This window comes from Cardiocondyla obscurior, linkage group LG10 (assembly GCF_019399895.1).
Source record: "Cardiocondyla obscurior isolate alpha-2009 linkage group LG10, Cobs3.1, whole genome shotgun sequence".
Taxonomy (NCBI): Eukaryota; Metazoa; Arthropoda; class Insecta; order Hymenoptera; family Formicidae; genus Cardiocondyla; species Cardiocondyla obscurior.
The window spans coordinates 4,131,181-4,154,513 of NC_091873.1; the positions used below are offsets into that span (position 1 = coordinate 4,131,181).

The following is a 23,333-nucleotide window of genomic DNA, read 5'->3' on the forward strand; positions in this document are numbered from 1 at the left end:
CTCCTCTGCCTGATATATCCAAAGTAACGGAGGAATCTACCATTAAATTAGACGAGACACGAATACCTCTGGCGCCAAAGCGATTGCAATCGTATTATAGTAAAATTGAACCCGCAGTAGAAGCTAAAAAAATGGCGAATACAAATCCATTCGCTACTCTAAAATACGCCGTTGAGGCGGTCCCTTTCTTTGACGGCAATAACATCTCTATAAATTACTTTATTGAGGGATGTGAGGAGGCAAAGAACATGTTGCCTGCTGAAGCCGAAGAGCAATTCACTAAAGTAATTAGAACGCGAATAACTGGTGAAGCTCGACGAACGATTCAAGGAATAGAATTTGATACCGTAGCTCAATTAACCAAATATTTAGAAAATATTTTCGGGCAAGATGTTTTTATCTTATTAACTATTAACTGATAGACGTTTTTGTCTATCAGTTACAAAGAGAGTTAGGAAGAATTTATCAGAAAAACGAGGATGATGTTATCACGTACGCTAACAGGGTACGACTTTTGGGAAACAGAATTATGGACGTGCATAAGAGAATGATAGACGATTACGAACAATTAACGGAAATTAGGAATTCCTTAGAAAAAGACGTGTGTAAATGCTTTATTCCTGGATTAAAAGCAGAGATCGAACAAAGAGTTAAAAGAGATCTTGTGCACGCGCGGTAGCGTGATCGCGACACGCGAAGCGCGGATGCAAGGGAAAAGGGGGTGCCGGTACGGCCAGAAGTGACCGCCGCGGGGTGATTCGTTCACGCACAAAGAAATTAAAGCCAGTATAATGATACGCACGACAATTTAATGGTCCACTAAAGTACAACGTTGAAACAGAACGTGGAATGGAAGAAAGAAAAGAACACACGTGACTGGCGCGTGCCCACGGCTCTGCACAAGGATGATGAAATAGCACGCACCGGAACGGACAATCTTGAAAGAACTCGTGATCTGCTGCAAATGCGCCCGACGGAAATCTTGAGGAGCGTTGAGCGTAAACGCCCCGCCGAATGCGGAAGATCTTGACCGCGAGGAACGGAGATTCGCGGGCAGCAGGAGTTCTTCGCGAACGCGTAGCACGTGTGCAGGCCGTGCCGAGACGCGGCACGCGTCGTAATACTAACCGTCACAATTAACGGACACTTAATTACGATACAGAGATCGCGCACAAGATCTGAGCCCAGTGGTCAGAGATCGGCGAACAATTATCGCACCGGCCTTTCGCGGAGCGTACAAAATGATACGGAGTAGTCGCGTTACAGAGCTGTAGTTTCAACGAGACGCGTACGGCTACTGAGCTGCGATCGGCAGGCGAGCAGGAATTTCGGCAGCTCGCGATCCGAAAATCGCCTTTTCGGAAAAGTCCGGGTGCGCCCGCATCACGCGGATGATGCATGTGAGGCGGCCCGGAGAATGCTCACCCGCCGGTCACGCTCGCTTATCGTGAAAATCGCGAACATCGCCGCCCCCTTGAAACGTCGTTTCAATTACAAGGGACTTGATAGTAATATCGATCAAATACGCACTTACAATTAAACTTAAGCTGGTCGCTGATCGCAACAGAATAGAACGACCAATCAAAACTACGGCGTATAAACTAAGATTTACAGTAGAGACGCAAGAACGATAAAGTACAAAGATGCGCTACAGAACATGTACAAATAAATCGCATGAATAAAAACTAGTAGCAAAAGGATTACATATATTTCGCAAAGAGAAATGGAAACGTCGCACGCAATACGCTTATGTACAATAGGACTAATAAAGCACTAAATTTCTGAGGAAGACTCGTTGCCTTTAACAGGTAAAACACAAAGTTTGGCAATAGGGCGCCGTAAAGTGGACGAGGCCGTTCGGATTGTGACAACACGGGTCAGGCCATCGGCCCCGGGATGAACCTGAATGATCCGTCCGAGCTCCCACTTGCAGGGGGGAAGAGAAGGGCTGCGCAGCAACACCAAACGGCCCACCTCAATATCGCTATGCACCTTTCTCCACTTGGATCGCTGCTGCAACGTGTTGACATAGTCGGTGGCCCAAAGACGCCAGAATCTTTCCGACATTTGTCGGACAAGTTGCCATCGTGAAAGACGGTTTTCCTCTAAATGAAGTAGGGAGGGTTCGGGTGGAGTCGTAAGGATTGATCCGACTAGAAAATGACTCGGAGTCAAAGCCTGACAATCATCATAAGTGTCGGAGAGAGGCGCGAGAGGACGAGAGTTGAGACACGCCTCGACTTGACATAACAATGTGGAAAATTCTTCCGCAGTGAGCGTATGAGCGCCAACAATGCGGTGTAAATGATATTTCACGCTCTTAATTCCGGCTTCCCACAGCCCCCCAAAATGCGGAGCGGAAGGGGGAATAAAATGCCAGGACACTTTGTCCTGGGCCGTATGGTTTAGAAAATCGGGATCACGAAGAGCCTCTCTAAATGCGACCGAAAGCTCTCGATCGGCACCGACGAAGTTGGTACCATTGTCAGAAAAGACAGAGTGTGGGAGTCCGCGTCGCGAACAGAAACGTGTAAAGGCCGCCAGGAACGCCGAGGAACCATAGTCGCTAACCAATTCCAAGTGAACAGCCCGAGTCGACAAGCACACAAACAGAGCTATATAGGCCTTCCGGGCTTTAATGCCACGGCCGGCTGAGGGACGCACCCGCACCGGGCCACCGTAGTCGAGACCGCACCACGTGAACGGCCTCGGTGGTGGTGTCACCCGCTCCGCGGGCAGGTTTCCCATGAGCTGGGAAGGTACAGTCGCGCGCTCGCGTACACAAGCGACGCAAGAATGAATGACGGCCTTGACCAAGGACCGGGCGCGTAAAATCCAGTAGGCTTGTCTGAGGGTGCTGAGCGTGAGCTGCAAGCCCCCGTGTAAAACGCGCAAATGAGTTTGCTGAATTAAGAGACGAACGAGATGATGTGACGACAACAGGATCGGATGTCGTACATCGTAAGACAGCGGCGCATGTCTCAAACGGCCGCCCACGCGAAGCAGATCGTCGCGATCTAGGAATGGATTAAAGGCAGCGAGAGGGCTACGGGAGGCAACCTTTCCCCTGGATTGCAGTGCATGAATATCCGAGGCAAATAAGTCCCGCTGAATTCGGCGAAGCCAGAACAGTCTGGCACTCGAAAGTTCCGTGGCAGATAAAGCGGTACCCAAAGGCCCATTCCCCGGCTCGTTACGGGCTTTATGACGACAGCAATCAATAAATCGTTGGAGATAGGCGGTCACGCGAATTAGCCGATTCCAGGAACCAAAACGCTCTGCAAGGTCCCACGGAGGAGGCGGCTCGGCAACGTGAAGAGCAGTCAACAGCTCCGCGTCCGGAGTCTCCGCGCGAAGGGACGCCGGCTCGCTAGGCCATGAGTCAGGATTGGAGACAAGCCAAGGTGGGCCCCGCCACCACAAGGGATGGTTAAGCAATTCTAAGCCCGCAATACCGCGCGACGCGCAATCCGCAGGGTTGTCCAATGTAGGCACGTGACGCCAAACCGCGTCAGAAAGATGTTCATGAATTTTCGCAACACGGTTCGCCACGAAGACGTCCTTGCGTGGCGGCTGAGAACGAATCCATTGGAGGACGATGGTCGAATCGGCCCAACACGTACACGGAACCGCCCCGAGCTCGAGGGCCGCGCGAACGAAAGTGATGAGACGTGCCAGTAGCAAAGAAGCCGAGAGCTCTAACCGCGGTATCGTAAGAGACTTGATGGGAGCGACTTTAGATTTTCCGGCGAGGAGCGTAACGATGCCCGTACCGTCGGGACGTGGTAGCCGCAGGTACACGGATGCAGCATATGCGCTATTTGACGCATCCGCAAAGCCGTGTAGTTCGGCAGAACAACCAGGAGAAGAGCCCGTCCAGCGCGGCAGCCGCAGCTGTTCTAAACAACTAAATTGAGAATGGAGAGCACTCCATTGTGAATAAATGGGGTCAGGAAGCGGAGAGTCCCATTCAGAGTTGAGGCGCCAAAGGGCCTGCATGAGAATCTTGACGGCGACTGTGACCGGCGTCACCAAACCGAGCGGGTCATACAACCGTGCAATAAAAGAAAGTACGGAACGTTTGGTATTCGGAGCCGTAGATGCGAGGCTAACCCGAAAGTGAAACGCGTCCGAAGATGGGGTCCACACCATGCCAAGGACTTTAACCGATGTATCCTGTGCGAGGAATTTGTCACACGCGAGCCCGTGGTCGCGGGGATCAATGTCGTCCAGCAGTTGCGAAGAATTGCTCGCCCACTTGCGCAGGGTAAACTGCCCGCACCGCAACAGCGAGATGAGCTGATCGCGTTTATGTTTCAACGGCGCAATTTCGTGATCGCCGAACAAGACGTCGTCGACGTAGATCTGTCGGCGTAGAATGGGAACCGCGAGAGGGTACCGTGGCCCATCGTCGTCCGCCAACTGTCGTAGTACGCGCAGCGCTAAGTATGGAGCACACGTCATGCCGTACGTGACCGTGAGGAGTTGATACTCCTGCAGAGACCCCGTGGCTTCCGGTTGCCACAATATACATTGGGAATCAACGTCGCGTTCATCTACCTTTATCTGTCGGAACATCTTCGCGATATCGGCGGTGTAGACGAAACGGAATTGTCGCCACTGCAAGAGAATTGCCGGAAGTTCCGTCTGCAATTTTGGCCCGGAATGCAAAATGTCGTTGAGCGACACTCCAGTGGTGGTGGCACTCGAAGCATTGAACACGACGCGAAGTTTGGTAGTAGCGCTATCAGTTTTAACGACGGGATGATGCGGAATATATACGCGACGCGAAGAATCGGAAGCGGGTAGAACCCGACGCATATGCCGCATCTCCTCATAGTCCTGGAGAAACTGCGCGTATTCTGATTGTAATTCCGGGCGACTTTTCATACGGCGCAGCAAGTGGCCAAGTTGCCTTGCTGCTATAGGGCGCGAATCCCCGAGCGCGCGCGGAATCGGAGAAATGAACGGCAGGCGTACAATGTAGCGACCGTCGCTATCGCGTGAGTGCGTGGTGAGGAAATGATCCTCGCATTGCGCGTCCCTAGGGTTCAGGTTCTGAATGGCGGGTATTTCCTCGACCTCCCAAAATTGGCGGAGAGACGCATCGAGATCGAGAAGCGGCGTGCAATGATGGGCAAGCAACTGAGGAGAGGGCAGCCGGTCGTCAGTTGCACGCAACGGACCCGATAATACCCAGCCTAAGGCCGTGTTTTGCGCTATAGGCTGTCCGGTTTGCCCTTTCCGAAGACCCTCTCGTAACAGGTCGCCGTACAAATCCGCTCCAATAATCAAATGAATGGGACCCGATTGTGTCGGATTGGGATCTGCCAATGTGAGACCCGTTAAATAAGACAGACTGCCCAATGGGACTGCACGTTTAGGAGCGTAAGCCGTGAGCGAATCAAGTATGAGCGCCGTCGCACCATATCCCGCGTCGCGCCGAAGCGGGGAAGAAATCTTGACGAAGATGGCCTGCCGTACGTGGCCAACTGAAGCGCCGCCGATAGCGGATATAGCAATGGGGCATCGTCGACGCTTTGCTCTAAGAATTTGCGCTACCGACTCCGAAATAAACGTAGCCTCGGAGCCCTGATCGAGCAGAGCACGAATGGTAACCGCGCGACCCAAATCCGACGTCACGGTAACTCGCGCCGTAGCGAGGAGTACGCTGCCGGGTGTTTGACACACGGATACATTTAAAGCGCTGTGGTGCACGGAAGCCGACGGCGCACCAGACGTCGCGGAAGTGGAAGCGGAGGTACTCGGAGGAAACGCAGTATCGTTCGGCGTTTCCGCGTCCGCATGCAACAATGTATGATGCCGATTTTGACAAGTACGACACGTATGCGCGCTGCGGCAATCAGCCAATGTATGCGACGGCGCGAGACAATTGGTACATCGTTTTAAACGTTTGACAGTATCCAACTGAGCCCTAGTCCTCTGCGCGAGAAACCGAGGACACGCACTCAAAAAATGCTTCGCTTTGCAGAGCGGACAGGCGTAAGAAGTCGCGGCGGCGTTGGCAACATGCACGCGGGTCGATCGCACGGAACGCTCCGGCTTTACGACGGCAACAGTCTTGGCTTCCTCCAACGCATGACAACGATTATGCAAAAATTCAATCAACTCCTTATAATTAGGAAGGTCGTCGGCGTCGCAGTTCCTGAGATTCCACGCCTTCCGCGAAGCGGGGTCCAAATTGCGCGTTAATAATTGTACTAGGAAATCACTCCACAATGACTTGGATGACCGATCCAACATACGTAAGGCTGAAACCGCCATTTCAACCTTGTCACACAAGATCTGAAGATCAGTCGCGGATTCCCGCTGCAACGCCGATAACCCGAACAGCGTGTCAAAGTGATGTTTCACGAGCCGCTTCCGACTATCGAATCGCTTGGCGAGCGTAGCCCAAGCGACCTGGAAATTATCGGCCGTAATAGAAAGATCGGATATACAACTGAACGCCGAACCGGTAACTGAGGAAGCCAAGTAATGCATACGAGCGAAATCGGAAAGAGCAGTATTTTTGATAACGAGCGCCGCAAACCGATCGCGAAATTGCTCCCATTCAGAAATATTACCGTCAAACGGTGGCAAGCTAATAGGAGGCATGTGAGTGAGCGCCAAGCTCGTCGCGTCGGCCTGGCTGCAAGTCGATTGCATCAGGGATTGAGACGTGGGAGGTGGTTCCACCCCCTCAAGCCACTCACTCAACGTATCCTTCGTGGACTGGTAGACCTCCTCCGTTACCTCGAAGTTTTGATCCCGGAAGTAGTCGATCTCCTCGCGTTCCACCTCGGTAGTGCCCTCCAAGAGACGGAGATGTCCCTCCTGGAATTGAGTCCAGTTCTCGTGCAGCGTGTCAAGCCGGCTCCTCAGCTTCGCCGCGGTGAAATTTGCCTTCCCCAGCTTACGTACGTTGTCCAACGCACGCGTGATCGATCGCTGAACAAACAGCTGCCTCGCAAGCAAGGCCTTCATGCCGATCTCACTCACTCGACACGTGAAGGAAAAACAGGTGCCAAATCACCCTGAACGGATCCGGCTCGAAGGACCAACAACAATGTGCACGCGCGGTAGCGTGATCGCGACACGCGAAGCGCGGATGCAAGGGAAAAGGGGGTGCCGGTACGGCCAGAAGTGACCGCCGCGGGGTGATTCGTTCACGCACAAAGAAATTAAAGCCAGTATAATGATACGCACGACAATTTAATGGTCCACTAAAGTACAACGTTGAAACAGAACGTGGAATGGAAGAAAGAAAAGAACACACGTGACTGGCGCGTGCCCACGGCTCTGCACAAGGATGATGAAATAGCACGCACCGGAACGGACAATCTTGAAAGAACTCGTGATCTGCTGCAAATGCGCCCGACGGAAATCTTGAGGAGCGTTGAGCGTAAACGCCCCGCCGAATGCGGAAGATCTTGACCGCGAGGAACGGAGATTCGCGGGCAGCAGGAGTTCTTCGCGAACGCGTAGCACGTGTGCAGGCCGTGCCGAGACGCGGCACGCGTCGTAATACTAACCGTCACAATTAACGGACACTTAATTACGATACAGAGATCGCGCACAAGATCTGAGCCCAGTGGTCAGAGATCGGCGAACAATTATCGCACCGGCCTTTCGCGGAGCGTACAAAATGATACGGAGTAGTCGCGTTACAGAGCTGTAGTTTCAACGAGACGCGTACGGCTACTGAGCTGCGATCGGCAGGCGAGCAGGAATTTCGGCAGCTCGCGATCCGAAAATCGCCTTTTCGGAAAAGTCCGGGTGCGCCCGCATCACGCGGATGATGCATGTGAGGCGGCCCGGAGAATGCTCACCCGCCGGTCACGCTCGCTTATCGTGAAAATCGCGAACAGATCTAAATGTGCATGAAACCGTTACAGACGCTTTAAACATTGAAAAAGAACTGCGTGAAATTACCGATTTGCGGCACGGTAAAAATTCCTCCACTTCTAAACCCTTGAATATCGATCGTCCTAGAGAAATTTGCCAGTTATGCCTCAAAGAAGGGCATGCTGCCTCAACTTGTAAGAAATTAGCTTCTCACACGGGTAATTATTTTAATATACCGAACGAAATTTTAATTTGTCAAATCTGCAAAAAACGTGGGCATAGTGCGGATAAATGCCGACAACGCGAAACAAATAATCGTCGATTTATTAATATAATACAGGAAAATAAATTAAATTGCCAGTTATGCAACAAGCCGGGACATAATGCAAAAAATTGTCGATTTAATAATAGTAACCAGAATAGGACAATGTTGATTTGCCAATGGTGCAAAAAATCGGGACACACCGCAAATAACTGCTGGAAAAAACAGCAGGAGTCTAGAATTACTGGGCAAAAACCGCGATCAGTGTGTCAAATCTGCGATGGATTCGGCCATTCAGCAAAAGAATGCCGAAATAATGCGAGGCAGAATAACTCTAAAGAAGCAGAGTACTGCCGTTATTGTAAAAAGGATGGCCACGTGTTAGAAAACTGCGAACTTAGAATTACTAACAATAAAAGGCGTGAAGCAATGAATGCGGGAAACGCCGGTGGCCCCTCCAAGGCGGGTGTGCAGCAGGGGTCCGGACGGATCTCACACCCTGTAGTATCAATCCGGAAATGAGTCAAAGAATAGAGCCTGAAATTCGGCCGGTTACTGTAAATTTAGATAGGCATAGTCACGTACCCACAATTCAAGTAAAACTAAACAATCAAAATCAAAACGCGACTTATATGTTAGACACCGGATCGGGTCCAAATATAATAAAAGAAAATTTAATCTCCGACAAATTAAAAATTGATTACGGGAAAATTTTAAGATTAAACGGTATAAATGATTATCCGGTATACACTCTCGGTAGAATAATAATGCCGCTATTTAAAAAACGGGTAATTTTTCATATAGTATCAAAAGATTTTCCCATTTCTCAAGCCGGAATATTAGGAAACGATTTCTTTAAACAAACAAATTCGCGAATAGACTATGCCGAAGGACATTTAGAAATATCGAGAGTAAGAATTTCGTTTTCGACCCCCGAAACAATAACCGTTCCACCGCAAACCGAATCTCTATTCTTTGTACGCATTTCTAATCCGGAAAATGAAATCGGATATGTACCGCGAATGAAAGTCATTTACGGTATTTATCTGGGAGATACCGTCGCCAAGAATAAAGACGGAAAGGCCTATCTGTATATAATAAGTACACTGAACGAACCTATTGAAGTTCAGGTACTTACAATACAGCTACAACCATTAAGTGAAATGCAGGCAGAAAACATCGAGGAGGACAATGAAGTATGGCAGACCGTTGAAATGTCACGAGACTCCGAGGCTAAACAAACCCATGACGGAGTAAATCACGATAGCAACGATCTCTGTCATCAGGACTTCATTGATGGAAAAATTCTTGAAGACAAAATCCAAGGAAAAAGTAAAATAAAAGAGAGAGATTAGAAGAAAACAAAAACTACACAAGAGAAAGATGCAAAAACATCGCCTGGTAGAAAATTAACCACGCGGGAGAAGGATGCAAAGACATCGCCTGGTGAGGACCTTAATAAATCCAATAAAGGGGGAAATTTCCAAACCCCGTCCAAAAATGAAAAATGTAAAAATTTACTTACCCAGAAAAAGGATGCCAGGACATCGCCGGGAAGTAAAATAAATAAAGAGGTAAATCTCCAAGCCTCATTAAAAGAATCTAAAATTTCCAGAAATTCTACTCTTGTCAATCGCGAGGAGGGAAATTTCCAAACCTCGCTGCGCGATATGACTTCCTCCAAATCCAAAAAGAATCCTTTAAAAACGATAAAAGAATTAAAATTTCCGCGAGTCAAAGAACCCGGAAATAATAAAGATACTTCCTCTCACATTACCTTCAAAGAATTAACGAAGAAGTTACATTTATACGATAAATGTAAAATTAATAATAATAAAAATAAATTAATAACAAATAAACCGTCTTCAAGAATATCAGCCTCCATGGAAGAACAATCGCAACAAATAATAGAAGAATCCACGATTACCCGTCCAGATAAAAGAGAAAGAAATGATCAAATTAGTGCGCAATGCTTAGCTATAATTAATGAGCAAGAAAATAAACGCCTTTCTGAAATAATGAAATTACTTCGTTTGGAACATGTAAGCGTTACTGAAAAGGAAAATGTAACGAATCTCATCAAAGGCAGCCAGGTTAGATTCCATATACCCGGAGAAAAGCTGACCTTCACTCAGGTACTGCAGCATCAGATACCCACAACAGATGACCAACCGATTAACACCAGGCAGTATCGATTCCCGCAAAAGCACAAGGAAAAAATAAATAAGCAGGTAGACGAACTGTTGAAAGGGAAAATTATTAAGCCTTCACAGTCGCCGTACAATACGCCTATATGGATCGTGCCAAAGAAGGACGACTCTCAAGGAAACAAGCGATGGAGAATGGTACTAGACTTTAGAAGCCTCAACGAAAAAACTATCGGAGACGCTTACCCATTGCCGAATATCGTCGACATACTGGATCAATTAGGCGGAGCACGATACTTTTCCGTCTGTGATCTAGCTTCCGGATTTTACTAAATAAAAATGGATCCGAAGGATAGCCATAAAACGTCTTTCACAACTCCGTTCGGGCATTATGAATTCGAAAGAATGCCCTTTGGATTAAATACCGCGCCCGCAACTTTCCAAAGATTAATGGATCTCGTATTAACAGGATTGCAGGGCCGCGAATTATTTGTATATATGGACGATATAGTCATATATGCAAAGACGTTAGAAGAACATGAAAGGAAATTCAATCTACTAATACAGCGGTTACGGGAAGCGAACCTGAAATTACAGCCGGATAAGTGTGAATTTTTGAAATTAAAAGTAACTTATCTCGGCCATGTAATTAGCAAAGACGGCTTGACACCAGATCCGAAAAAGCTGGAAGCTGTCAAATCATTTCCACGACCAAAAACGCCTAAAAATATTAAACAATTTTTAGGCTTGGCTGGATATTACCGGAGGTTCATACCGAGCTTCTCAAAATTAGCTAAACCATTAACCGCATTATTAAAAAATGACACAGCATTCGAATGGACTCCAAGCCAGGAAGAAGCATTCGAATCATTAAAACAAAAATTATGTGAAGAACCTGTATTACAGTATCCGGATTTCTCACAACCATTTATATTAACAACGGATGCCTCAGGACTAGCAGTAGGAGAAATCCTATCTCAGGGAAAAATTAATAAAGATCAGCCGGTAGCATATGCATCGCGCACGCTGACGGACAATGAAATAAAATACGATACCTACGAAAAAGAGGCACTAGCCATAGTATACTGTGTTAAGCATTTTCGACCATATCTATACGGCCGAAAATTCACTTTAGTCACAGATCATAAACCATTACTCTGGTTTAAGCACGCTCAAGATGCTAATATGCGCATACTTCGGTAGCGATTAAAATTAGCAGAATATGATTATGACGTGGTATATAAAGCCGGAAAAACTAACGTAAATGCAGATGCCTTATTCAGAAATCCGGTAGAAGAAACACAGTGCAATATAATAAATCCTGCGAAAAAATTAGATCCAAACAACCCGAAAGACGCCGAATTAATTGCACAGATGTTAGAGGAATCCGATAATGATAGTGAAGAAGACGACGATTACAAACTATATTTATCTGACAAAGAGGAATTAGAACAAGAAATTAATAAAAATGTATCAATTAAAAATGATTCAATACCAGTAGGGAATAAACACGGGTTCTAACCCAGGAGTGTTGAGGGAGGCGAGAGGACGGGAGAAAAAATCCACAATGAGAGGAGCGCGGGGAGAGGTAGCCGTAGGTGGGAAGAGACCTGGGTAAGGGGGGGGGCATCTATCATTCATTTATACCCCTCGCCACCCAGGTCTCTTCCCACCTACGGCTACCTCTCCCCGCGCTCCTCTCATCGTGGATTTTTTCCCCCGTCCCCTCGCCTTCTTCAACGCTTCTGAGTTAGAACCCGTGTTTATTCCCCCATCACAACACCCCGCGCTAGCAGCCACCGTCAATATATACAGGGTGTCCCAAAGTCATGTAGACAAACTTTGGAACTAGGTAGATCTCGTTAATTTAAGAAGAAAAGTTCTTTACTATTTTTTATTCCGAGTAATATTAAGCGAGATAATAATTATTGAAAATTATGTCTTTTGAGCGGAACTTACTGCCCCCCACCCCGCGCGGAGACGCTCTATCTATCGATAGTCCCCAATCCTTGCGTTCTCGATCATCGATAAGAAAAATGAAGGCGCGCGGGGCAAGACAGGCTGTTACGATCGGCCCGCCTAGATAAACTGGTCTAAACCAGGAATCAAAGAAAAACGACGACGCGTAACAATACAAAAAAAATTATCGATGATCAAGAAAGCATGGATTGGGGACTACCGACGGATAGAGCGTCTCCGCGTGATGTGAGGAGCAGTAAGATCCGCCCAAAAAACCTAATTTTCAATAATTTTTATCTCGCTTAATATTACTCAAAATAAAAAATGATAAAAAACTTTTCGTCTTAAAATAACGAGATCTACCTAGTTCCAAAGTTTGTCTACATGACTTTGGGACACCCTGAATATATACAGTCGGTCACAAAATGATTCGGACACTAGTAAATTTTGACTTTTAATATCTATATCATAAATATATTTACAAGGCAGAACGAAAATATACTACATAATGTTATGTTGCACTACAGAGAAAGTAATAACATAAAAAACTTTTTGTTATTATTTATTGTTTTTACGAAATAAAATAAAAACCAAAAAATGACACATTAAACTTAAGTTTATGTGTTTGGAAGTGACGGTAGAGTAAGAGTGTGGCGAAAAGTTAACGAACATTTGAATCCCAAAAATTTACAAGGAACTGTGAAACATGGAGGAGGTTCTGTGATGGTTTGGGGGTGTGTTTCCGCTTTTGGAGTAGGAGAATTAGTTTTTATAGATGGAATTCTCGATAAAAATAAATATTTAGATATTTTAAAAAACAATTTACAAAGAAGTGCTTCAAGTATGGGGATTGCGAATAGTTTTAAATTATATCAAGATAACGATCCAAAGCACAAATCAAGAATAGTGCAAGAGTATTTACTTTACAACTGTAAAAATATTTTACAACCACCTCCGCAATCGCCCGACCTAAATCCTATCGAAAATGTTTGGGACGAATTGGACCGTAGAGTTCGTAAAACCACTATAACGTCAACAGAAGAACTGAAGAGACGATTGAAAGAAGAATGGGAAAATATTAGCGTAGATTATTTAAAAAATTTGATTTCTACAGTACCCAAACGATTACAACACGTACTTAAACAAAATGGATACCCAACAAAATATTAAATTCTTGTTTATTTCAGTTTTATAATCATTATTGCAAAAGTGTCCGAATCATTTTGTGACATAAAATTTCGTCATTTTTTGGTTTTTATTTTATTTCGTAAAAACAATAAATAATAACAAAAGTTTTTATGTTATTACTTTCTCTGTAGTGCAACATAACATTATGTAGTATATTTTCGTTCTGCCTTGTAAATATATTTATGATATAGATATTAAAAGTCAAAATTTACTAGTGTCCGAATCATTTTGTGACCGACTGTATATATATATATATATATATATATATATATATATATATATATATATATATATATTGTCACGATAACTCTTTTATTCTCTCCTCCCGGAGGAGATGGTCGTGATCAAAAAGGGACGACCGTACACGGACGAAAAATTCGTGCACCGACGTGCCACGAGGGGTAGGGAGGGAGGAGGGGTCGCGGTACCTCGGCCGTATTCCGGCGCGGGACGGCGGAATCTCGCACGAACACGATTTTTGGGCGCCAGGCACGGGCTTCGCCGTGCCGATTTTTATCTCGGACTAGTTATCCGGTCCTCGACAATTCCTACCGAATTCGAATCGCCGTCACGCGCGGGGGCTAGCCCATTCGAACGGAGAGGGGCGGGGTATAGCACGCGGAATTCTCGGACAAACGGGAACGACGACACAAAATAAGGCGTACGCGAACACGACCATAAACAGAGGATCCGTTTATTATGTTCAACGGAACAAACAAATATATAAAAAAATTATAACAAAAATTAAAGTAAGCGCACGAGAGTGAAATCTTCTCGCGTCGGCTCTGGATGTTGTGATGCCGGCCACGCGTCTCCCCTACACGCGACGGGCCTCCACGGGACACCGCGGCACGAGAGAATTTACGCGAAAACTCGCCTGTCGCAAACGAGACCGCGTGATCACTTTTCCGACCTCGGCCGCTGCCGAGGGCTCTCCGTACGGACGCGACGGACGACAGCTTCCCATACGATCGAATCAATCAACGCAAGCGAATCATCCCGGTAGGTCTCGCGGGGCCCAGTCACCGGCCCTTGGACGCCCGTCGGCTGCCACTCACTAACGTTACGTCCTTGTCTCGCGACAAGGATTCTCCAAAATAATCTAACGGGCCCGCGTGCCCGTTGTAGGTGGCCGGGTATCGTCCAGAGCCGTGTCGGTTTCCCCGGGAGGCAGAGGGCTGTACAATATATAATAGTTCCGCAAAGCGGGTGGAAGATCTCACCGAATAAACACTCCCTGACTTCCGGAGACGTCCTCGCGTTCCCTCGCACTCTAGCTCTCTCTCTCGTTCTCGCTCTCGCTCTAGTCGTTCTCGCTCACTCCGGCTATCGCTCGCTAGGCCCTGTCGATCGCCCGTCTATACCGCCGGTCTATACGGAAGAGAGCGAGGACCGCGCGAATTTTCGGCACGAGGCCCGGCGCATCCCCACTCCCGCGTCTCGCGGATTTTTTCGCGCGCCACGCCGCCGATTTCCCGCGAGAGCCGCTGCCCTCACAGGGCCCTATTGATACTAATAGGTTGGCGCGAGCCTCGGATAAGCCGTTATCGCAACAATTCCCCCCGCAGGTAATTCTCGGCATTTGTGACGGCCGCGGGGAGCTGCAACGAAGCAGCGAGAGCCGCCACGTCACAACTCCCCCACGCCGAGTGAGAGCGTATCGGGGGGTCTTCCACCCGCAGCCCCCCCGACCTCCGGAGGACTGGGCTACGGGTCCCCGAAGCCTCTCGGAGTCACACGGCTTACTTCGTTCGAATTTCGATAGTCAGGGATCTCAAAAGAATATCTAGAACTCTCCGGTGTCATCACTCATTTATTAAGCTTGCCTCACATTTCTTAGGCAATATTCGCGGAAAAACCAAAAAGGCAAAAAAAAAATGAAACGTTAAAGCATACCACGAAGAGGAATAAAAAGAAACTAAAAATCGAACTCTTTAAATGCATCAAAAAAAAATTATGTTCATCGCACGCGTGCCAAAAAAAAAGAAGTTCCGCACCGGATTTGCGCAAACGAAATAACAAAACAAAGGAATAAAACAAAAAGATGAAACACAGCATCATTGAAAGAAAAATGGGTACCCGATGAGCGAACAACAAAAAAAAACTTAGTAAGCCTTCGAAAGAAAAAAAAATAAAGAAAAGAACAAACGAACAAACAAAAAAAAATTATTAGGCAGTCTCTGGTTGCTCTCGGTCCATTTCCTGTTCTGGTCCTGCGTTCTTCAGCCCGGCGTGGGTCCTTACTCAGGGTGCCGACGGGTCCCCGGAGAGCCTCCTCGACGTTTCGGGGCCTCGACTCCTACTTTCCCCTTTCCCGGTACGTAAGGGCCTTGTGCTCGCCATTCTTTCCCGCAGTTGGGGCAGTCCTTTACGGTGGCTCCAGGTCTGCCACAACGGTAGCAAAACTCCCGGTTCCGGGGTTGCGGGCAGTTGTGTAGGAAGTGACTCCGTGAGCCACAATTCCAGCAGCGCTCTCGCTGCGTTCCTGAGACCGATCGAGCCCGGTCCAGGGGCCTCGACACCTCCCTCTCCCCGGATCGTGATCGACGAGTCTCCTCCAGTTTCAGCTCTCGTAGCTCTCGCACCGGGGCCTCTATTTTCATTGCAGGTGTGGGCTCGTGGCCTCTCGGTTCTTCCCCACTGGGAACCTGTATCGCCCGGTCCCTTATTAACGGCGGCTTTCTGCTAAATCCCAATTGTACGGTGAAGTGTGGCACCATCAGTTCATGGGTTTGCGTGAACGTTTCCCGCCAGTAGGGGGTTGCTTGGATGGCCACTTCCTGTGTCTCCACGTAGGTTTGCGTCGAGGCCTCCGCCGTGATCGGCGCTAATCCATGCTCTCGCGCCTGTCCCGTGTGGCTCCAATGGTAGCGTAGTTCCTCCTCTATGGTTTCCCAAAATCCCGGGAGAACGTCCGCTGCACGGCAAGCATATCTCGCCCAGCCTTCTCCATCGCCACCGCCCCAGGCCATGACGAGGTACCGAGAGCCTTAGTTAGTAAAATCTTACGGATTCGGTGGAACATTATACATTTTCAAGTCCTTTACGTGTATCTTTCCTACGGAATTTCCTACTCGGTCCACAAGCTCGTAAACGACAGGCGACAAAACTTTTGCTATCGTAAACGGACCGTGAAATTTTCTTGCGAGCTTGGCTGCAATGTGTTGCGTGGCGGACGATAAAACGTGTTGTCTCTTAAGAACTTGATCACCGATTTTAAACCGACGATCTTTATGCCGAGCATTGTAATATCGCGCTTGCTTCTGTTGAGCCTCCTCTAAATTCTCAATAATCCATTCCCGTAAAAGTTGAATGCGCTCCATGCGCTCTTTCCATTTTTCGGGCTCTGTAGGCTCAACCTCTACGTTCGTCTCGGCTTTTCCGAGCCTAATTCCGACCGGTTGCGGTTCCCTCCCAAAATTAAGAAACGCGGGCGTAGCTTGCAGCGACTCGTGGTGTGCCGAATTATATGCGAAACGAAATTCATTAATGTGTACGTCCCATTTGCGGTGATCCCTCTCCAAATAAGCGGTAATCATGGTTTTTAAAACGCGATTAATTCTCTCTACTGGATTAGCTTGCGGATGATATGGCGGAACAGTTGAATGATAGAGGCCGTATTTGTCCGTTAATTCTTTAATATCTCGGTTATTAAATTCCGTGCCGTTATCCGTGAGCAGTACGCGCGGTGCGCCCCATCGAAAAATAATTAAATCTTCGATAGCTTCGCGGATTTTTGATCCTGTCGCTTTTCGGAGTGGTCGGCACTCAACCCATTTCGTGAAAAGATCTTGTAGGACGAGTAAATATGCGTGACCCGATTTACTGGTCGGTAACGGTCCCATAATATCCGCGGCGACCACGGTCCACGGGGCTTCGATAACGCGTCGTCCCATTAATCCGGCCGGTACGTCTTGTTCGACTTTTGTTTTCTGGCAAGTATCGCACCTACGCACGTAATTCACGATCGTTTTGTGCATGCGAGGCCAGTAGTATCGCGTCGCGACTCGACGATATGTTTTTTCAGTTCCGAGATGTCCAGCTTGCGGCGGATCATGATTTTCGCGAATAATGTCGATCCTATCTTTTTGCGGTACCACTAATTTCCACTGATCCAAGTCCGTCACGGCTTGCGATATTTCCGTGCGAGGTTTCCGAAAATATAATTCCCCGTCTGTGATTTGCCACCCGATGTGTTTTTGTGGCTCTGCCGTAACTTCCGCTCTCTTCGCGTCGTACCACTTGTCCGCATCGACCGCTACAGCACAGAGTTCTCCGTCTTTTTCCGGAATCCGCGAGAGTGCATCCGGTACGTGATGCATCGCGCCTTTATGATGTTCGACGACGTAGTCGTATTCTAACAGTTCTAAGGCCCATCGCGCTAGCCTCCCTGTCGGATTTTTCAAATTATGCAACCACCGGAGGCTACTGTGATCTGTGATTACCCGAAAAGAATATTCCTCTAAGTAGGGGCGAAATTTTTTTATGGCCCACACCACCGCGAGGCACTCCTGTTCTGTTGTGGAGTATCTCGTCTCCGCGTCCGATAATGCACGACTCGCGAAAGCTATTACCCGTTCTATACCGTCGATATCCTGTGTCAGTACGGCCCCGAGGCCCACGGAACTCGCGTCGGTCTGTAACACGAACGGTTCCGAAAAATCTGGACACGCGAGTGTAGGCGGGGTGGTAATCCGTTCTTTTACTAGCTCAAAAGCCGCCTTTTGAGCATCCCCCCAACCCCAAGAGTTGTTCTTCTTGAGAAGACGCGTTAACGGTTCGAGAACGGTCGCACACTGTGGAATAAAGCGCCGGTACCACGACGCCATACCGATAAAACGCCGTAATTGTTTAATATTTCGCGGCGGAGGGTAATTCCGAATGGCCTCCGTTTTATCCGGGTCGACTTTTAAACCGTCATTTTGCACTAAAAAACCAAGATATTTTACCTGCGAGCGGCAAAATTTACTTTTCTCGGGATTTATTGTAAGTCCCGCTTCACGAATCTTCGCGAAAACTTTCCCGAGCCACACTAAGTGATTTTCAAACGTTCTTGTGACGACCACGATGTCGTCCAGATATGCAAACGCGTGTGGTTCCATTTCCGGCCCGATTAATTTATCTAACAACCGTTGAAAAGTCGCAGGCGCACCCGTTAATCCATACGGCATTCTTGTAAAATGATATAATCCACGCCCGGGTACGGTAAACGCCGTAAGTTCGCGACTTTCTTTTTCGAGCGGAATTTGGAAATACGCCTGGCTCAAATCTATCGTTGAGATATAACGCGCGGCCCTCAATTTATCTAGAATCGCGTTCATGTATGGTAATGGATACGCGTCTTTCTTTGAAACACTGTTTAATTTCCGAAAATCTAAGCAGAATCGATAGCTACCGTTCGGTTTCTTAATCATTACTATCGGCGTCGACCACTCACTTTTTGACGGCTCTATTATTCCCGCTTCGAGCATTTTATCGACTTCCGCGTAAATAGCCTCTTGTATCTTAGGCGAAACCGGATAGTATCGCTGTTTTATCGGCGCGTTATTCCCGACGTCAATTTTGTGTTCCGCGAGCGTCGTGGCACCGGGCCTTTCCGGATCCCCCCGGATCTCGGAAGCCAAAAATTCGGCGAGCATCTTCCCTTCGTCGGGCGAGAGCTCGCTGAGACCGCAGCATATCGCGAAACCTGGATCCGCTCGCGCTTCTTTCCCCCGTCTCGGAGGAACCCATGCTGTTCGCCCACGCGAGTCAGCCGGAGACGCCGCGTTTCCCGATTTTCGGCGCGACTTCCCTGGAGTCGTCCGAATCTCGTAGCTCGGCTGTTTCCTTCCCAAGGAACGCCGTGGTTTCTCGAGCATGGGCGCCTCGCCCTGCTCAAAGCGATATTTTTCCGCGCCATTATTTGCGAAGTGCCATTCTCGCGTCGCGAAATCTATCACTAACCCGAATGCCGCCAAGAAATCCGTGCCTAATATGCACGGTAACGCCAATGACGATAACGAACAGACGCTCAATTGTCGCGTCTTGTCCCTCAAAGTTATCGGTATCGCGGCCTCCCCTTGGACGCTCGCGATTTGACCAGTGGCAGTGATCACTCGACTTTCGGTTTTTCCGCCAATTTTAATTCCGCGTGTTTCCAGCGCCCCCACGGCCTCCTCCCCGAGGAAGGTCCGGCTGGATCCCGAATCCAGTAGCGCCGAAAACTCACACGGGCCGAGGGAAACGCGAAGAAAATTTAATTGGGTTGAGTCCCGAGCTCCGAACGCGCTATACGCGAATTTGCGACCCCCGGTCGCGACAGAACTATCGAGGCTCTCACGAAGAGAGGTCGGATCGCCCCGCAATTCCGGCCTCTTTACGCGTTTCCCGAACAATCCGGGCAATCGCGCAACGTTACTTCCGCGCGTCCACATCGGTAACAATGCACGCGCGGCTTGGCCTTACATTCGCGCGCAAAATGACCGGCTTGCTGACAATTCCAGCATTGACCGATTAATGGGCGCGAAATCTTCTTCGAACCGGTCCCCGAAGTCGAAGGAACCGCTTCACTGGACCTACTCTCAGTCGTCCGCACCCGCTCCTTCCTCGGTGGTTGGGGCGGCCGTTTTTCCCGTGGGCGCGTTTCCGGAACGTTCACGGCCGCTACCGTATCGTAAGAGCGCGGTGTATCGCGTCGCGTCGTATTTTTCGGCGACCGATACGCTAAATCCGGAAATAAAGATTTATCGGGTGTCGGCGGAGCGCGATAACTTAACGCAGCCTTATGGCATCCTTCCGCCCGAGCGGCTAACAATTCGAGAGCCTCCAGGCTTTCCACCGAATCTCGCGGTATCATCGTTTGTAGCCGCGGTAACATTTGCCGATGCGCGTACCCGATTTTCTCTTCTTCGCTCCACGGCGGCGAGAGTCGATCAAAAAGTGACGTGAGACAGGTTAAATAGTCTCCGACGGACTCCTGTTCTCCCTGCGTACGTCGCATAATTTCGTCCCGAAACGCGAATTGGAAATCCGGATCTCCGAAACGTATCCGCCACGCATTCTTAAACGCGGCCCAATCCGTAAAACGCGTTCTTTTTGCGCGAAACCAATGCAACGCGACTCCCGACAAAAAGAAGGGCAGGCTCTTCAAAACGTCTGTATCAGATACCGCAATTAGCTCTCGGCCTTCCTCAATTCGTATGAGGAAGGTTTCCGCGTCTTCCCCGCGTGCCCCCGAGAATTTGAGGTTCCATTTCCGCATGGTGTTATATGCGGCGGCTGCGGACGTACTCGGCAACTCCGGCGAGCCCATACTGACCGGACTTCTCCGTTCCGTTCGCGGTTCCGCGCGAATTCGTCGCGCGGCAGTCTCAAAAGGGCTATCGGGGCGCCCTGCCCCGCCCGCGGGTACCTCAAGTTGTTCCGCGTCCGACATTTCGTTATTTCGCGATCTCCCGGCACTCGAGGCTCGACGCGACGTTGAAACTCTCCGCAACAATCTTAGCGCGAGAACAGAGTCGGATCCTTCGGTCGGCAAGCCAAGTCTTTCTAATTCCGCGACGAGATGTGGACAATCGGAAGCAAAAACCCAATCTTCGTCAGGACTCTCGGGGTGGCTCATACGGAATCACGCACCCCGAAACCACCGAAACGCGGATACTTATCGCTAGCCCACCCGAAAAATGACGTATAGAAAAGCAATAATCACACAAGTAAAGTAATTCAATTTCCGGCACACAGTTTTCGTACGCCGGAAGGCTCAACACAAGCAGAGCAATAATACAGCGCACTCGCTTCAATCAAATTAAAATATAACGCAGGAAAAACAAAACCATACATGCAACAAACTATCGCCAAATAAATTCAAATTATTAATACACCCGGTATATAGGGTGGTATGCGCGAGGCAACACAAAGCAGCGCGATAGTTATCAAAACAAAGCGCCGATCGTAAATACGGCTTGGAATCTTCCGTGACCGCGAGTCGAAAGCACGCGGCCGGCACACCAAATAATTATTTCTTTCGAAATTCCGAAACACGAAATCGCAAAGTTTCCGTCAGTCCGATGAATTTCCCATGTGGCCGCCCCACGTTGGGCGCCAAATTTTGTCACGATAACTCTTTTATTCTCTCCTCCCGGAGGAGAGTCGTGATCAAGGGACGACCGTACACGGACGAAAAATCCGTGCACCGACGTGCCACGAGGGGTAGGGAGGGAGGAGGGGTCGCGGTACCTCGGCCGTATTCCGGCGCGGGACGGCGGAATCTCGCACGAACACGATTTTTGGGCGCCAGGCACGGGCTTCGCCGTGCCGATTTTTATCTCGGACTAGTTATCCGGTCCTCGACAATTCCTACCGAATTCGAATCGCCGTCACGCGCGGGGGCTAGCCCATTCGAACGGAGAGGGGCGGGGTATAGCACGCGGAATTCTCGGACAAACGGGAACGACGACACAAAATAAGGCGTACGCGAACACGACCATAAACAGAGGATCCGTTTATTATGTTCAACGGAACAAACAAATATATAAAAAAATTATAACAAAAATTAAAGTAAGCGCACGAGAGTGAAATCTTCTCGCGTCGGCTCTGGATGTTGTGATGCCGGCCACGCGTCTCCCCTACACGCGACGGGCCTCCACGGGACACCGCGGCACGAGAGAATTTACGCGAAAACTCGCCTGTCGCAAACGAGACCGCGTGATCACTTTTCCGACCTCGGCCGCTGCCGAGGGCTCTCCGTACGGACGCGACGGACGACAGCTTCCCATACGATCGAATCAATCAACGCAAGCGAATCATCCCGGTAGGTCTCGCGGGGCCCAGTCACCGGCCCTTGGACGCCCGTCGGCTGCCACTCACTAACGTTACGTCCTTGTCTCGCGACAAGGATCCTCCAAAATAATCTAACGGGCCCGCGTGCCCGTTGTAGGTGGCCGGGTATCGTCCAGAGCCGTGTCGGTTTCCCCGGGAGGCAGAGGGCTGTACAATATATAATAGTTCCGCAAAGCGGGTGGAAGATCTCACCGAATAAACACTCCCTGACTTCCGGAGACGTCCTCGCGTTCCCTCGCACTCTAGCTCTCTCTCTCGTTCTCGCTCTCGCTCTAGTCGTTCTCGCTCACTCCGGCTATCGCTCGCTAGGCCCTGTCGATCGCCCGTCTATACCGCCGGTCTATACGGAAGAGAGCGAGGACCGCGCGAATTTTCGGCACGAGGCCCGGCGCATCCCCACTCCCGCGTCTCGCGGATTTTTTCGCGCGCCACGCCGCCGATTTCCCGCGAGAGCCGCTGCCCTCACAGGGCCCTATTGATACTAATAGGTTGGCGCGAGCCTCGGATAAGCCGTTATCGCAACAATTCCCCCCGCAGGTAATTCTCGGCATTTGTGACGGCCGCGGGGAGCTGCAACGAAGCAGCGAGAGCCGCCACGTCACAACTCCCCCACGCCGAGTGAGAGCGTATCGGGGGTCTTCCACCCGCAGCCCCCCCGACCTCCGGAGGACTGGGCTACGGGTCCCCGAAGCCTCTCGGAGTCACACGGCTTACTTCGTTCGAATTTCGATAGTCAGGGATCTCAAAAGAATATCTAGAACTCTCCGGTGTCATCACTCATTTATTAAGCTTGCCTCACATTTCTTAGGCAATATTCGCGGAAAAACCAAAAGGCAAAAAAAAATGAAACGTTAAAGCATACCACGAAGAGGAATAAAAAGAAACTAAAAATCGAACTCTTTAAATGCATCAAAAAAAAATTATGTTCATCGCACGCGTGCCAAAAAAAAAGAAGTTCCGCACCGGATTTGCGCAAACGAAATAACAAAACAAAGGAATAAAACAAAAAGATGAAACACAGCATCATTGAAAGAAAAATGGGTACCCGATGAGCGAACAACAAAAAAAAACTTAGTAAGCCTTCGAAAGAAAAAAAAATAAAGAAAAGA

The 23,333-nt window shown here is 48.9% G+C and overlaps 2 protein-coding genes across 2 annotated transcripts; one reads left to right on the forward strand and one right to left on the reverse strand.

Annotated features, from left to right (window-relative positions):
• Positions 1 to 1,773: 1,773 nt before the first annotated feature.
• Positions 1,774 to 6,987, reverse strand: LOC139106197 (uncharacterized). Its single transcript, XM_070662759.1, has one exon. It carries the CDS (start codon positions 6,985 to 6,987, stop codon positions 1,774 to 1,776), a length of 5,214 nt encoding a protein of 1,737 aa, XP_070518860.1.
• A 1,288-nt stretch (positions 6,988 to 8,275) lies between these two features.
• Positions 8,276 to 8,632, forward strand: LOC139106198 (uncharacterized). The gene has a single exon (XM_070662760.1). The coding sequence runs from the start codon at positions 8,276 to 8,278 to the stop codon at positions 8,630 to 8,632; it is 357 nt and encodes a 118-aa protein (XP_070518861.1).
• Positions 8,633 to 23,333: the final 14,701 nt, after the last annotated feature.

Excerpts from the sequence above, each read along its gene's own strand:
- LOC139106197 (XM_070662759.1), bottom strand. The coding sequence starts at position 6,987 with ATGAAGGCCTTGCTTGCGAGGCAGCTGTTTGTTCAGCGATCGATCACG.
- LOC139106198 (XM_070662760.1), top strand. The coding sequence starts at position 8,276 with ATGTTGATTTGCCAATGGTGCAAAAAATCGGGACACACCGCAAATAAC.